This window comes from Mastigoproctus giganteus, chromosome 13, assembly GCF_048544385.1.
Source record: "Mastigoproctus giganteus isolate SK-2022 chromosome 13, ASM4854438v1, whole genome shotgun sequence".
NCBI classification, from domain to species: Eukaryota; Metazoa; Arthropoda; class Arachnida; order Uropygi; family Thelyphonidae; genus Mastigoproctus; species Mastigoproctus giganteus.
Genome location: NC_143587.1, coordinates 92266363 through 92284486, shown reverse-complemented (window position 1 = coordinate 92284486; position 18124 = coordinate 92266363). Strand labels below are relative to the sequence as shown.

The following is an 18124-nucleotide window of genomic DNA, read 5'->3' as shown; positions in this document are numbered from 1 at the left end:
ATAACTATTTATATAGAGAATCCACTGTATAACTATTTATATAGAGAATCCACTGTATAACTATTTATAAGAAACTTTGCATAATTGGGGCAGCCGCTTAATTGGACCAAAATGCACTATCCCAATGTGTCTCAAATAACCGGAATCTACCATATTATTAATCGGAATCTACCATATTATTAACAAAATTAATAATACTACCATATTATTAATTTTGGTGCCCATTTTGGGCACCAAAATGCACTATCCCGATGTGCCCCAAATAACTGGAATCCACTGTATTTTTTACCTATATAAAAAAAAAAGCATCTTCTTCTCCCAACTGTCGTATGTCAGTCACTCTTACAATGGCCAATGCATGTGTTTATTTGCATATTGTCAGGCTGAAAACCCTCCAGTTACTGGCAATATGAACCCAGAGAGCTTTTAACTTTATCAAGTGCCTTTTCATAGTCTATAAAAGGCAGTTCAGATTTCCGAATTGTGTTCTCCATTTTTCTATTAGAAAATTTAGAGAAAAATATGGAATCAATATAGGATCTTCCTCTAATATAACAGTTAAAGAGCATATTCAACACAGGTTCTTCAGACTTAATTCTTGGTAGAATACAATTTATTAAAGAATTATAAATTCCTGCACAAATCAGCAATTCTATATCCTCTGTTCCCTTCATCACAGATGAAAATAACTGAAAATGTACTTAAAATAACAGGTAAACTTAAAAAAAAATCTGTTATCTACCAGAATACATGCAGGAGCCATGTCAAAAAGGATGATACAGAAAAACAGGTGTCCCAAGCTATAATGAACAAAAAGAAATAATTCTAGAATCCTTGCCATTGTCTTCAGCTTTCCATATAAAGCTCCTGCTGATACTACTCACTTAATGTGTCATGTGATCTACTACAGAAAAAACCTTCCCACCCCAGCTCGCTATTAAAGTCCAAGTCACTTCTCATAACAGAAGGTCCTGACTTGTATGGTAATTCCAATTCTCCAATAAACTGCATCCTACCAACAGTGGAGCGGTTCCATTCGGTTATTATCTTCCTTTTCTGAATCCACTTAAGTTTTAAATAATTATCAAGCATTTTTCAGTAAATTCATGAATTTACTGAAAACATAGAAGACTGATGTTTATATATATTTTTTGGATTTCATAAGTACTCGTTTTAACATATACAGCTGATGTCTATATACTTTTTTGGATCTCCCAAGTCCCCGTTTTTATAAGCAGATACAAATATGGTATTATTCCTGTAGATCTGTAATTATAAGAATACTATGAAACAAAAACATTCAGAATAGCAGAAGTTAAAATTTAATTTAATTAAAAAATAAACTTAAAACTTTCATTACCAAAATGGCTGATTTCTAAATGCTAACATTAGGAGTTTATCATTCATGCTGTCTTGAATAAAATTTTATCACCGAGGTCACTCCCTCACTGTCACCAATGAAAAATCAACGAAGAATGCTATTAACTGTCTTATTTTCCAAAACTTATTTATATTTATACTAATGGAAAAAAGAAAGCAGCTGTTTGCTGCATTTAACCCAGAAGCCATGGTACCAATTTTCTTTTTAAAATATAGTTTATTATTGTTATCACTTCTTATTTTTAAAAAATCCAAAATATTAATTCTTCTAATTAAAAAAAAAAAAGATACATATCTATTAGTCTGAACCATTTTCTATTTGAAAAAGACCCTTAATAAAGCATGCAAAAATATTTCTGCTTATGTGCACAAATACTTCAATTTAAAAATTTTTCATAATTTTATTTCAAATTTGGCACGCTTCATAGCACACAAAATGTGATATCTAGTTATCTTACTTCCTGTAGAGTAACATAGTAACATCCATCCTGTGTGCATATCACATTACGTTTCCATAGCTTTACTATGCGAAAATAATAACAACAAATTTTTCAAAAACAACTCCTGTGTGACTATAGATGTTTACTTAACTCGTGGGAGTGGAAAGGTGAATAATCTTAAATATTAAACAAATATGGAATTCAAAACTTCGTAGCAAGGTCAGTTTTCCCATGGTACTATTTATGCAAATGAAAAAGTGCTACATAAATGGTAATGTGGCACCTGACCTGTGCTCACATTTAATAATCCCACAAAAAAAGAAAAGAAAAAAATTCAGAAACTATTGCTGTAAAAGTTTGACTATATTTCACATCATCTTCGTCATCTTCCTAGAAGCAATTTCAGATTTTTAATTGTTAATAAAGGGTAATGCAGGAACCTTTTCTTAGTTTTTTTGAGCAGCACCTATTGGGTCCTGCCACCGGTTAAGTCATGTATACTGGTTCTCGATGCACGACAGTGCCTCTGTCCATTCCACACTTGTTGCAAAGACAAAGCATGCTATTGTACAGATCAACCATCCACCCTACTCTCCTTATCTGGCACCAGCAGACTTTTTCCTCTTTCTCAAGGTGAAAATCACCCTCAAAGGAAAGAGATTTGAGGACATAGAGAAAAGTAACCACTGAACTGAACATCATCTCTTTGGGCACCTTATGACTTTTCAAAAACTTTTAGAATGAGGTAATAAATGCATTCAATCAGGTAGTAATTACGTTGAATAAAAATAAAACCATTTTTGAGCTCCTTCACTTTGTGTCCTTTTTATTGCAATCTAGTCCAGGAACTTTGCCACACCTTGTATAATTTGTTACTATTCTGGGTATGTTTGATGAACTGAAGCTTGTAATGGTAAAAAACATTCATAACAACTGTATGCTTTTATATATGCAAATCCTCTAAATATTCAGACTGTAGAAATGTCTTAAAAATATAGCATTTCTAAACATCTTCAATGCCAACAACAAACATTATTAGATGACAATATGCAATACAAAAAATTTAGGTTATTTACAATAGCGTGTAAAATGAAATAAAGATTTCTGATGGCCGAAAATAAATTAAATGACTGTAATGTGGGGGACGGTAGAAGAAAGTGGCACCATGGCATAAGCCACACATCATCTTCGTCATCTTCCTTGCATCTTCTTCCGTTAAAAACATTACAGGAATATCTGAACAAATCAGATATGCAAATATCTTGACAAAGACCAGAAAAAACTGTGAAGGAATTTAGTCTGCAGCATCTGATGTGCTATAAAAACGAAGTGCTTGACTATTCTATGTATAGTCTAGAATAGCAGGCTTGTAACACCTATATTTTTAGGAAACTGAAAAATGATCTGGTATAATGCTGATTCCATATGGATATTGATGTCATGTGAAAGATGTCATATGATGGTGCCAAAAGACTTAACAGCCAGGATATAAAATACTTGGATAAGAATCTAAATAGTTATTTTAGAAATAACACACCTTTGATCAGCAGGCAAATAAATCTAATTTTCATTTGATTTACTCTTGTTAGCCAGTTATAATCAGGGCTCCCACTCCTGGGTTTTTCCACCCAGATCTGGGTTTTTTGATTGTCATCTGGGTTGATAGGTTTTTTTCACAAAAATATCTCATTATCTGGGTTTTTTCGGTAATTTTTAATATTAAGTCAAAATTTATTTTTATTTCTTGTAAATGCAATAAAATTTAATACATTTAATAACAGTTTACAATTTTCTTAATTTTATATTCTAATCATAATTTGTAATATCTCAAGTGCTTGTACAAAATACTACAAATGTAAAAGGATTTCAAAGTTTTCGCAGGGTTCTACACTATGAAATTACGCTTACATGTTCATACATGTAATCATACATGTAAGCATACATGATCGTGCTACTAACATGTATGCGCAGCCTACTGAGCAGGCGGAAGGCGGTCTTTACTGCACAGTCTTTTGTGATCGTTCGTGGTATTATTGCATTATTTGGGGTGATTTTTACATTTATGCGTATACTACATACAGTGATATAATAAATTTAAATTGTAGTGACTATTTCTATTTTATGTTAATGGCTTAGTGATTTATTTTTTATTTTATAGAACATTTTAAATAAGATAATTGCTAATTAGCCATACCCACAAATTGCCCACAATGTCTGAAACTTGTTCCCCACAGAGAAAGATGAGTAAACGGTGGTATACTCAAAATTTTAGAAATGAATGGTTAGAAGATCCGGAATTAAAGGATTGGTTGAAAGAAGACAGTAATGAAAAAGGTGCGTCTTACTGTATTTGTTGTGATATGAAATTAAAGAATGCCAATAAATCGATGTTACTAGCGCATAAAAATACAGTTAAATATAAAAAAAAGTGCAAATATTGCTAAGACAAGTTCAATGTTAGACACGTTCTTCACAAAACGTAAACCTACGGAGAATGAAGAAGTAGCAAAGGCAGAGTTAACAATTGCTGCACTCATTTCTGAGCATAATATTCCATTTGCGCAATGCGATCACCTTATAGAAGCATGTAAGAAAGCATGTCATGATAGCAATATTGCAAAACAAGTTCAGATGAAGGCGACTAAAGTCTCTTATCTTATACAAGATGGCATAGCCTATCATGAAAAAATATACATTTCTAACATATGCAGAAACAACAAGTTTTCAATGATAATAGATGAAAGTACAGATTTATCTTTATCACAAGTGCTAGCTGTTGTTGTTAGATATTTTGATATTCAAAAACTTGATGTTGTAGATGTGTTACTTGACACTGTTTGTGTTGAAAATGGTATTTCAGAAGGGCTTTATCAAGCTGTAAAAGATCTTTCATAGAAAAAACATTCAAATAAGTAATCTCGTTGGCTTTGATAGTGATAATTGTGCCACTATGATGGGTACTAAGAGTGGGTTCCAGTCATTGCTAAAAAAGGATGTACCATCAGTATTTATAATGGGATGTGTTTGCCATTCTTTTGCATTATGTGCTAGTCATTCAGTCAAGGTACTACCATCTTATCTAGAAATATTTATAAAAGATATCTCTTGTTATTTTTCCCGTAGTAGTAAAAGATTAAACGAGTTCAAAATGATTCAAGATGTTGTAGATACTGCTAAGCATAAAATCTCCAAATTAGCACAAACACGTTGGTTATCCCGTGGCAATGTAATAAAAATTATTATTGAGCAGTGGGACGCGTTAGTTCTTTATTTTCAGTCTCAATCAAAAATTGATAAAATCGATGGTGCAGGGAATATTTACAATACTATGATCACCAAAGGAACTAAGCATATGTTGTTGTTTTTAGGATATGTACTGGAGAAAATAAACTTCCTGAATATTGAATTTCAATCTGAGCATTTCAGATTGCACTTCATTCGATGGTTTCAATTGAGTATAAAAATATTCTTAGATTTTTCATAAAAGAAGTCATTACTTCGTGCAAGCTGGTTGAAATTGATCCAAGCAATGCAATAAATCATAAGCCTCTGAATAAAATATATTTGGGAGGCCGTTGTATGGCCTTATTAAATTCAACACCACTTGGTGACACTGAAAGCAGGTTTAAAAATGATTGTTTAAAATTTCTTGTTGAACTTTGTATGGAAATCAGAAAAAGATTTCCTCTAAATGATGGAATTATCGCCAGTCTCAATGTTCTTGACCCAGCAGTGATACATGATTGTGCCAATTCGCCATGCTCAATTTTCCATTTAGCAATGCAGATCCCTCACCTTGTTTCTGAAGACAAACTAGATCTTCTAAATGATGAATGGAGATCATTTCGTTTAAATCAAGATTTAGATTTCTCTTACAAAACCATCCCTGAGTTTTGGTATCTGTTACGTAATGTAAAAGATGGCTTTAATAATTCTAAATATGAGATTTTATCTAACTTTATGACCAGTCTAATTATTTTACCTCACTCTTCGGCAAGCGTAGAAAGAATCTTCTCCCAAGTAAACCATATAAAAACAAAACCCACAAACTCCCTTAAACCAGAAACTGTGAAAAATAGACTAATGGAAAACAGGCGATAAATAGATCTAATCAAAATTGCTATACATGGAAACCTAAATCAGAATTGGTAAAAGAAGTCATACATGGAACTTGTCATAAAAGATACGAAGAACGTTTGAAAAAAATGAAAGAACTAATAAGTGTGGAGGGAACTGAATGGGATGAAAATTCTGATTACAATTAAATAAAAGATATTTTGCATGGTAACTTTTATCTTATTTGTGTTGCTATACTATATGATGAAAACTAGGTTTTTTTTGGGTTTATTTAAGTTGCAATCTAAGTTTTTTTTAAATTTGTGAGTGGGAGCCCTGGTTATAATAATAATTATTATATATTGGATTTATATCTGAAAAAACCTCAACGCAAGAAATAGCAAATTTAAAATCGAGAAAGGAGTTCGACAAGGAGACACAATATCTCCGAAGCTGTTTACTGCTGCCCTTGAGGAAGCTTTCAGAAGATTAGACTGGTCGCAGAAAGAAGTCAATGTGAACGGAGAGTACCTAAACCATTTACGATTTGCAGATGACATTGTGGTCATAAGCCACGATCCCAAAGAATTAGAGGAAAATCTTAATCAGTTATGCACAGTTAGTAAGGATTTTGGACTAAAGATGAATATGGCTAAAACAAAAGTAATGATGAACAAGTATGCCACGGAAAGGGAAATAATGATTGAAGGAGCAGTAATTGAAAAGGTGGAGTCATATACTTATCTGGGACAAGTTATTAGCTGTAATAATGATAAATGGCTGGAAGTCAAGAGAAGAATAAATTTTGGATGGATAGCATTCAGGAAATATAGTCACATACTGAAGAGCAATATTCCAGTTTGTCTGAAACGTAAAATAATGAATCAATGTATACTCCCCACCATGACTTATGGAAGTGAAACTTGGGCACTCACCAAAAGAATGGAAGAGAAGCTAAGAACTACACAGCGAAGAATGGAACGAATTATATTGGGAATCAGACTGTTAGATAAGAAGAGAAACACATGGATTAAGCAGCAAACTCAAGTAAAGGACATTCTTATCAAAACTAAAGAACTAAAATGGTCTTGGGCAGGACACATAGCTCGAAGACATGATGACAGATGGACTAAGAAAATAACAGAATGGTACCCAAGAGGAGCTAGAAGAAAACCTGGAAGGCAAAGGCGGAGATGGATAGATGAAATTCATGAGTTTTTGAGTAGTAAATGGATGGCCAGTGCTCAAAACAGAAGGAACTGGAAAGTTGCTGGAGAGGCCTTCATCCTGCAGTGGATTGAAAATGGCTGATGATGATGATGATGATGATGATGAATAATAATTATTATATATTGGATTTATATCTGAAAAAACCTCAATGCAAGAAATCAGTGGTTCAAGCAACACAAACAAATTCATATTTGATGAGGAAATCCTATAACATAATTTATCATCATCTTCCTTGGCCAAACCATTAGATCAAAGTCTAGCTGGACAATTAAAAGAACATTCCAAAAATGGTCCTGCCAGTCTATTTAAATTAATTACATCACCCTCTGATATGTTTATCATCAGGTGTATTAGTCCAATGCAATAAGGCTAAACTTTCAATACACTCAGATTAAAAACTCTAATTTGGCATTCTATGAAACATACTCCGATTTCTGTCAATCATCATCTTGAAACTAACTGCCACACAACACTGAGCATAACTGTCAGATGAAATCACATACAAATGAAACAATGGAGGGACAAAATTTCTCATTTAGGTAACTGTACACCATTGGATTAGATGAATACTTAAATATGAAATATTGGCATTCTTTAATTGAAACAACATATATCGTTATCATGCAAATAGGCGAATATTCATTTTCTTTACTTTGTTTATTCATATAACCTCATCTAAAAATAGCTATCAAAATGTTTTATAAAATACCTGTGTTGACAACCTTGATGCAAGAGTCATTTCCAAGTTGCCTTTCAAGCCAAGAAGTGCTGGAACTAATATAAATATTTCTGATACCACCCTGAAGACATCCCAGTGCTAGAATTGGGGGAAAAAATAATAAAAATAAGCTTAATTTTTTGAAGAGCAATGAATCTTATATGGATCCAACACTAATAAATAATATTCATATACAATCATATAGACTAAGCTGAAAAACTGAACAAAAGATCAAAAACTAAAGTTCTGTCGAGACAAATCAACAAAATTTATATGCCAGCTATAAAAGGCATGAAATATTTACAAAAATTCCCTTACTTATTGGTACTATACAATCAGACCCACTCTTATCTATATTTTTGACAGCTAAATTAGTTCTGGTGATTACCCTTAATATTTTGAATTTATATCATCACTACACTTCTTTGTAGTTGCTTTGCACAAGCATTTTCTTACAATTTGAAAATGCGTGTCCCTTTCTGTGAAAATACAAGTGTTCTACAGACCATACTGTGTTGAAATCTTTCAGATTTAGGCCATTCATATGGACACCATGAAGCTCATTATGTCATTCATACCGTATGACATAATGAGCAGCTAGTTTTCATCACTACAGGAAGTTAGATGTCCATAGATTTCTTAATTAAGCTTTTTGTTTCCAAGAAACATTTATCTCATGTAAAAGAAACTGTTTAAGTAAAATAGCTCTATAAACTTATTCAGCACTTAAATCTCAGTTTTAATGCTCACTACCATCCTGTGAGTATAGTTGTAGTATCAATTTGAAAGTGGTGGTGAAAAGAAGCCAGATCCACTAAATCAGTGGCATTCATCCCTTTTTTTTTTTTTTTTTTGTGCCATTCACAAATGAATCTGAAATTTAGGCAAGATTTTTGCTAAAATAATAAATTGCTAATTAATATTGCCTGATAATTTTTATTTTAAATAATTTTTACATAAAAATGTGAAACCATCTTTTTATTATTAACCATTTACCTTTAATTATTAACCTTCGGTATGCATGGATGTATGTTGTTTAGTCCATGATTAAACATGGCACTAAGCAACATTTAAGATTAATGAAATTCCCACTTTTTTTTTTTTTTTTTTAATAGATGTGTACACTGAAAATCCTTGTTACTATAAACAGGTTGAAGGAAATGAAAGAAATTCAGTAGTGGCAATGTCACTAAATTCACTGAACTGTTTACAACAAGGGTAACAAATTTAATGGCTCTTGGGAACTTGCAAGTGGCATTAGTTTATACACAGCATAGTAATGCAGCCTGTGGATGCAACATTATTGAGAGAAATTATAATATATTTCCTTTGGTACAAAAATATGTGATCACACCATGGCCAGCAACATTTATGAAGGTTTGTATAATTTATGAATTTTATTTAAATTTTATATTAGTTTATATCCATTAATTATTACCATTTATCATTATTTATCTACAGATTTATTAAGAGCACTAACCTTTAAAAGCTAACAATGCTTAAGACCACACAATAAAGGTTTCACGATAGCCAGTCTTGATATGTTTGGGTTTTTTTTTTTTTTTTTTTTTTTTTTTAACGAAAACCCCAAACACGAGGTATTCCAACCTATAGTAATTAGTACCGTACTTGGGTTGGAGTTTGAGAAGATGAAAGAAGATATTTGTTGACATTAGACTTGAACTTCTGTAGACTAATTTTCAGGAAATATGTATAAAGGAAGGAAGGTTCCAGAAAACAGCAGTTGAATGAATAAACGAGGAAGATGAAAAGTTGGTTCTGTGCATTTTAAGTTGGACAGTAAATGGATGTTGGCTGGTGGTGATGGATGACTGGTTTCTACACATGTTGAGACTGTTTTGAAAGAGAGAGCAGCAATTATAGAAGCCAATTCAGAAGAACAGTGCCCATGGAAATATCTGTAGAAAAGGCATGCAGCAGAAAGAGTACATCTATGAGAGAGCAAGTGGAGGGACTGTTAGAGCGGAGTCATTAATTAACCAAAATGCCCTCTTCTGAATGAAATCTAGAAGCCTGAGAGAGGTTTTGGGGGCACCGCCCCAGATGTGGGAACAATATTCCATGGGTAGGGGGAATTTGCAATTTGTACAGAGTGAACAGCTGTTTGGAAGAAAAGTAACACTGAGAGCAAAAGAGAAAACCAAGTTTTTTAGATGCAGAAGAAGAAATATTTGTAATGTGCTTGTGCCAAGAGAGATTAGAAGTCAGGGTAATTCCAAAAAGAGATATATCATTTTGCCTAGAAATTGGAGTGTCACAAAAGATAAGCATAGGAGCAGAAGAAACCTTTTTGCGAGATATAAGACAAGACTGAGTTTAGAAGGGTTGAAATCAACTAAGTTGTGTTTGCCCCACTGGAGAATTACCTGAAGATCGGCATTTAAGGAATTGGTAGCAGATTTTGGAGAAGTTGAAGCTGATTGAGCAGGACAAGGTTTCTCAAAATGGAAAGTGGAATGCAATGTGCTATCATCGGCAAAACTATGGATAGGATTTCCAGTCAATGGAAGAAGGTCATTAATATACAAGAGGAAAAGAGTGGGGGAAAGAACTGAACCTTGGGAGACACCAGCATTAGTGGAAAAGTTAGAAGACAGAGAGCCATCTACCATAACCCTCAGTGAGCAATCAGAGAGAAAACTGGATAACCAATAACAAAAAACAGTTGCAAACCATAAGATGGAAGCTTGTTTAGAAGACCTTTAAGCCAAACACGATCGAAAGCCTTTGAAATGTCGAGATGTCGAGATGTCGAGAGCAACTACTTGTGTTTCACCGAACCTTTCCATTCAATTTGTCCATGAATGGGTAACATAAGCCAGAATATCACCAGTGGATTCACACTGATGGAATCCATACTGGCGATCGTTGATCAGACAGAAGGTTTCTAGGTGGTTTAAGAGTTGTGGGTTAATTGATTTCTTCATTACTTTAAAAAGAGTAGAAGTAATTGCAATTGGACGACAATTGGACAGGAGGGATTTGTCATCTTTTTAGGAACTGGCTGGATATGAGCAATTTCCAAGCAGAAGGAAAAACACCTTTGGAATAAGAAAGTTTGTTTGTTTGTTTGTTTGTTATTTGGTTTTTAGGAGCATTAGCAACTAAGGCCATATTGCTCCGGGATATGTGGTGGTCATTCCCTGACCTTTCCGCATCCTCCGTATTTGGTGGTGACGGGCTCGAACCCCGGTCTAATCAAGAAGCGTGTGCTACGCACTGCCGCTCCTTCCCACCTAGCTACAGTTTTAAGTTCAGGAGCACAGGTTTTGAGAACAAGTGGAGAAATACCATCAGCACATGGATCTTTCTTAGCTTCAAGATTCGTCAAAAACTTTCTGACATCCTTTTGACAGAAGACCACAGGAGGCATTGAATGGAGTGCATTGGGAAAGGTTGGGGGTGTTTTACCAAGATCATTAATACATGAGTTTGAAGAAAAATGGGATGCTAGCAGGTCAGCTTTATCCTTGGCTGAAGTGACAACAGAATCATCTAGTTTTGACAGAGGTGGGAGCACAGATGGGCAAAAGTTGCGGCCAATAGCTTTGGCAACAGACCAGAATGCTCGGCTACCATAGGGCAAGAAGCAAGTTTTCTACTCAGCCTGTCCAAAATCTAGTTTGGACTGATTAATGACTGCTTTACAATTGTTACGAGATTTGGTGTAGGCAGAAAATGAAACTGGAGAATTGGAAACAAGCCAATTACAATATGCAGCATTCTTCTCTTGAACAGCCTTAGCACATTTATTGGAAAACCAAGGTTTACATAAAGGATGAGATTTTAAAGTGGAGTGAGGAATAAAGGATTCTATTCCTACAAGAATAATTTCACTGACACAATCTGAGCGAACGTTGACATCAGAAGTTTTGAAACAGTAATCTGACCAAGGAAAAGAAGAAAATAAATCTCGCAGGTCATCCCATTTTGCATTCTTGTAATGCCAAACAATACAAGGTTGGGAATAGCCATGAGATAAAGGCTCCATTGGAGAAGAGACAATCACCAAGTTGTGATCTGAGGTGCCTAAAGGACCACTCACTTAGAATGTGTACTTAGAAGGTGCAACAAAAAGATCAAGCATGTTGGCTGTATGGTTAGGATTGTCCGGTATTCTTGCAAAAGCCTCAGCATCTTGACCAGCTGGGTCGGTGTGACTAGAAAACGGAAGCCAGCTGGAGTTGTGAACATTAAAATCACCAAGGAAAATTACCTCACTGTTAGGAAAGTTGGACTGGAGAAAGTCAAGCTGCAAAGAGAGGAAGTCAAAGAGCTCCAAGTGATTAGTGGAGTTGGGAGAATGGTAGAGATAACAGATGAATTTGACATAATGAGGTAGAGAGATTTTAAGCCAGAGAAGATTGAAAAGAGGAGATTCCAAATTACCAAGTCTCTGACAGGTATTATCGGAACGGACATATGCACAAGTACCACCTTTGAGGCAAAAGGAATCATACAGCAAATAATTTGGGCAACTGAGATGAGCAGTAGTTGAATCACTGATAATTGAGTTTCTGTCAGAAAAAAGTACAATGGATTTGGCAGACTGCAAGTGGAAATGGACATCACTGGGATTAGAATCGAGACCACATATATTTGTGAAATGAACTAGGAAGTGTTTGGGAGGTTTAGATCTTTTCACAGATAAGTTACTCTATTAGTTTGACAATTCATGTTGTATTCAATAGTAAGAAAAAATTGGTGGGGGAGACATGCTGTATGAAGTAATGATATTTTTGGATATGGTGTACACGTGGTAAGAATATACCCAGATCCATGACATAACATGGGCTCGACAATGCCCCCGAATGCACACTACTCGGACTCCCTCCAGTCACTATCTGGCAGAGTAGAGGTAGCAAGATTATACACTAGCTGATCTGGAAGTCTCCTAAAGAGTTACCAATAGGTTTGGTCTGGTGTACTAGCGGCCAGCCTGTGAACACAGTTTTAGAGCTGTACCCTTGAAATGTAAGGAAGATTGGATCTCGCCATGATGTTCATCAAAACCTCAAAAGTCATCAGTCTTACTACATGATGGTAGAGATGGGGAAGGGTTGACTAGAACTTAGCTCTGGAGACTAAACATGGGTTCCGCCACTTCAAGCCTCCAGTAAGCAAAGTGGTGATATTGCACCGGTTGATGAGAGTCATCTACCTCCTAGTAATGCCTGGTAACACAGAGAGGCGGCATTCCTCCATGTGGTGTGGGGGCGCCTCCGTAGCCAGGTGGGAAGGAGCAGCAATGCGTAGCGCACACGCACACTTCTTGATTAGACTGGGGTTCGAGCCCGTCATCACCAAATACAGAGGATGCGGAAAGGTCAGGGAATGACCACCGCATATTCCCGGAGCAATATTATCTTAGTTGCTAATGCTCCTAAAAAAAAAAAAAAAAAACCAAATGTGGTGTGGGCACCACACCTCAACCCCTGCTTACGTTGGTTTGCACCTGGGTGGTCACCTCCAGTGTGCTTGTGCATAGAGGTTATACCCAGGATTACTAACAGCCCTGCCAATGTGAGGGTGCAAGCAGAGGATTTGGCTGCCACAGACTGTCCGGACTTCGCCAAAATTAGGTCCATTTGACTTGAATGTCACCCAAACATCAGTTCCATCAGCGTTTTAGACTCCCAAGTAGCAAGTACAGTTTTTCTAATATATTATTATTATTATTAATCTGTAACAACCTCAAGGTTTATGAGGCATATTCCAAAAGTTGGAATATGCCTAAGAATATGCCAATGTTTAAGACAGACAACAAAGGTTTCAACAATAGCCAGTCTGATATGCTTGGTTTATGAGGCATATTCCAAAAGTTGCAAAAGTTGTTGTAAGTTTTAAAGAAGTGTCATTAGATATTTCAGTAAGATTTTCTTTTATCTTAACAGGAAGTGCAGCATATGATAATGTTTGGCTCATAGAAGGATTTGCTGCCCAATCACTTGTATCCACTTTTTTTGACTGTCAGAAAGTATAAAAAATGCTCACCAAGGCTGGTCAAATGTTTAATAACTCTAAAATGCAATGCCATTAACAGCCATTTCATTTCGCTTGCAAAAGTCTTTAAAGGTTGGAGAGGCTGAAATATTATCTTTGATACACTTTTCAATATTAAATATTAATATTTATACAACATTAATATTAATGTTAATATAATATTAATATTGAACAAATTTAATATTATTGAAAATAATGTTAAGTTTGTTCAACTGATAGAATACATCTGCCAATTAACTGGCAAAGTCATTTCTTGTTTTCAAAAAATTAACCAAATAAGACCTTTGTGGGAAGCCAGTACACTTTAATTATATAATAATAATAATTATGAGAGGATCTCATTTCTTCACATGTTGTTTTAAAAATATCAGAAATATAAGGCCTGTGACTATAAAATTCACTATTGTACTGTTTAATGTTTCTTGCAACTGAAAACTTATTTGCTTTTGAACTAATTCTCACCTATGAATTATGTAATGATTCCAAATCATGTTAGAGTTGCAAAGCCTCATGTAACCTTTGCACAAGGCAGTGTGAAAAAAGTCCTTAAAAATTCCTATCTTGACAGGATTTGAATTACTGTTCTTAGTTAACTTACAAGTTGGCATTTCCCTTGCAGCTTACAATGAAGGTCATTCATCTGTCAGGTCAGGTCGTGTACACAACTTGTATGTTCAAAGCAGATAACTGGCTGCACTATTTTGGGAAGGAAAACTCTGATTGCTTCCAATAGCGATAGAAAATATTGCAGAACCTTATCATTACTTAGCCCACAAACTTCAGAGTAGCATACAGTCATTCTCACTTTTGTCATGGAACATCTTTAACCATTTGTGGTCTAGTTCAGTGACCTAAGAAAGTTAACTGCACTGAAGACAGCCACAATTTGATTAAATCGCAGTTTTTACCAATTCAATTTTGTTCACAGATACTGCAATGATATAGTATATTAATTCATTCTGGACACCTAATACTTATTTCAACAGAAGTTAACCTTTGAAGCAGTAAAAAATAAAGTTTTAAGGTTGATATTCCAATTATAAAAATCTGAACTTGAATTAAAGCATGTTTTTAGGTTAGAAAGTCAAATTAACACCAATACGGAAAAAACAGAAATATTGAAATGGCATCCCACAAGAATGCATTCTCCGTTTATACCTTTGTTAATTCTCTGTTTATTCAACAGAAAAATGTTTTGTGTCCTATTTTCTAAGGATGTATTGATTGTTATAAGGCCTACTTGTATACATAAATTTGTCAGCAAATTTTAAATTAACAGCTGTCCTAAAATTCTACAAAGCAATCAGAAAAAATTAATTCTATACACTAGTACTTAGTTCATTATTATTACTAAACAAATTACCTGAACAATGTCCAACACAAGTCCAGCACCAACAGTACCAAATCCTGCAATAAGAAATGGAATAAAAACCTGAAAGGCTACTGACATCATGGTCTCTTCTTCGTCCTCTTTTATTTTCTTCTCTTGCCTCTCATCACTATCATCTTTTAGATGTCCATCTAGGAGTGGGGTAGAAGAATTGCGTTCTTGACAAATCTCCATTTGTAATCCATCCTCTTCATACACCCAAGATCCCATTCCCTTTTCTTTTGCAATTACTTGTACTATTAAAGCATCTCCTTCACTACTGTATTCAACTTGATTATTTAATCCACTCTCCTGTAGATTATCCTCTCCTGAATCCTGATGACTCTCTCCTTCAGAAGTGACACGAGGTACCATTCTGCGATGGTGTAATTCTGGTTTTTCTTTACACGTATTCCAATCTTTTAAGGTTGCCATAATATGGCAGTTTATCTGCCACTGAAGGAAAAATAAATAAATAATTAATGCTTAATTTAAAAATGTTTTATTAAAAAGATCATCTTACAAAACATTCAAAATTCTTCAAATTAAAAATTTAAGTGTATGGGTGTATATATACAATTATCATGTATGGGGCTTCTTGCAGTGTGCTTTGAAGTTTGTTTCAAATAACATCTTCATTTATACACAAATTGTCTAGAGGAGGTTCTGATTTACCTTTATCTGAGTTTCCAAGTAATTGAAATAATTTATAAGATATGTAAAGCAGAAACAGGAGAAAAACACCATGCCTATTAGCTTTGGTTGCCCAGTTTGAATTGAATGAATTCTTTGGATGATTCTTTAATATCAATGCACCAAAAAAAAAGAAGAAAAGAAAAGCGTAAGACAATGTTCTTTTTAAAGTGCAACTGCAAGACTGCAAGTGAGTGGTTACTTAGTATTAATTATTATTATTTTCACAATTTTGTTGACAAACTTTAGTTGGACTAATTTTTATTAAAGATTAAAAATTAAGTTTTCTTTTTTTTTTTAATGAAAACCCCACACACGAGAGGTATTAGAACCTATAGTACTTAGTACCATGCTTGTGTTGGAAAGTTGAGAAGATGAAAGAAGATATTTGTTGACATTAGACTTGAACTTCTGTAGACTAATTTTCAGCAAATACGTATAAAGGTTGTTCCAGAAAACAGCAGTCGAATGAATAAACGAGGAAGTGAAAAGTTGGTTCTGTGAGTTTGAAGTTTGACAGTAAATGGATGATTGCCGGCACGTGTTCGGACTGTTTTCAAAAAGAGAGTGGGAATTATAGAAGCCAATTCAGAAGAACATTGCCCAGGGAAGTATCTGTAGAAAAGGCAGGCAAACAGCAGAAACAATACGTCTATGAGACAGCAAGTGGAGAGACTCTGTTAGAGAGGAGTCATTAATTAACCTAACTGCCTCTTCTGAATGGAACCTAGAAGCCTGAGAGAGGTTTTGGGGGCACCGCCCCAGATGTGGGAACAATATTCCATGGTAGGGGGAATTTGCAATTTGTACAGAGTGAACAGCTGTTTAGAACAAAAGTAACACTGAGAGCAAAAGAGAAAACCAAGTTTTTTAGATGCAGAAGAAGAAATATTTGTAATGTGCTTGTGCCAAGAGAGATTAGAAGTCAGGGTAATCCCCAAAAGAGATATATCATTTTGCCTAGAAATTGGAGTGTCACCAAAAATAAGCAAAGCAGTAGAATAATCCTCTTTGCAAGATATAAGACAAGACCGAGTTTTAGAAGGATTGAAATCAACTAAGCTATCTTTGCCTCTCTGGAGAATTACCCAGAGATCGGCATTTAAGGAATTGGTAGTGGATATTCGAGAAGTTGAAGCTCATTGAGCAGGACAAGGTTTCTCAAAATGGGAAGTGGAATGCAATGTGCTATCATCGGCAAAACTATGGATAGGATTTCCAGTCAATGGAAGAAGGTCATTAATATACAAGAGGAAAAGAGTGGGGGGAAAGAACTGAACTTTGGGGAACACCAGCATTAGTTGAGAAGTTAGAAGACAGAGAGCCACATGCACCTCCGTAGCCAGGTGGGTAGGAGCAGCAGTGCGTAGCACATGCGTCTTGATTAGACCAGGGTTTGAGCCCGTGACCACAAAATACGGAGGATGCGGAAAGGTCAGGGAACGACCACTGCATACCCCCAGAGCAATATGGCCTTATTTGTTAATGCTCCTAAAATAAAAAAAAAACAAAAAAAAAAAAAAAACAGAGCCATCTACCATCACCCTCAGTGAGCGATTAGAGAGAAAACTGGATAACTAATTACAAAAAACAGTTGACAAACCATAAGATGGAAGCTTGTTTGGAAGACTTTATGCCAAACATGATCGAAAGCCTTTGAGATGTCAAGAGCAACTGCTTGTGTTTCACCGAACCTTTCCACTGAATTTGTCCATAAATGGGTAACATAAGCCAGAATATCACCAGTGGATCGGCACTGACGGAATCCATACTGGCGATCGTTGATCAGACAGAAGGTTTCTAGGTAGTTTAAGAGTTGGCAGTTAATTGATTTCTCCATTACTTTAGAAAGAGTGGAAGTAATTGCAATGGGATGATAATTGGATGGAGGTGATTTGTCACCCTTTTTAGGAACTGGCTGGATATGAAATTTCCAATCAGAAGGAAAAACACCTTTGGAATAAGAAAGTGAAAAAGGGTGGCCAAAAACAGGAGTAAGTTCAGGATCAAAGGTTTTGAGAAGAAGTGCAGAAATACCATCAGGACCTGGAGCTTTCTTAGCTCAAAATTCGTCAAAATCCTTCTGACATCCTTTTGGCAGAATACCACAGGAGGTATTGAATGAAGCCTGTTGGGAATGGTGGCAGGTGTTTTATCAAGATGATTAATACATGAGCTGGAAGAAAAATGGGATGCTAGAAGGTCAGCTTTATT

General features: G+C 35.1%; 1 protein-coding gene across 4 annotated transcripts in view; it reads right to left on the bottom strand.

Annotated features, from left to right (window-relative positions):
* The window catches only part of LOC150076258 (solute carrier family 41 member 1-like), a 192990-nt gene that overhangs the window by 127370 nt on the left and 47496 nt on the right, over nt 1-18124 (bottom strand). For all 4 annotated transcript variants that reach the window (XM_090387763.1, XM_090387760.1, XM_090387762.1 and 1 more), the window contains 2 exons: nt 15212-15673; nt 7816-7923 (listed from right to left, as the gene is read on the bottom strand). In XM_090387763.1, coding sequence (XP_090243889.1) covers nt 7816-7923; nt 15212-15673 — 570 coding nt within the window. The remainder of the gene's footprint in view (nt 1-7815; nt 7924-15211; nt 15674-18124) is intronic.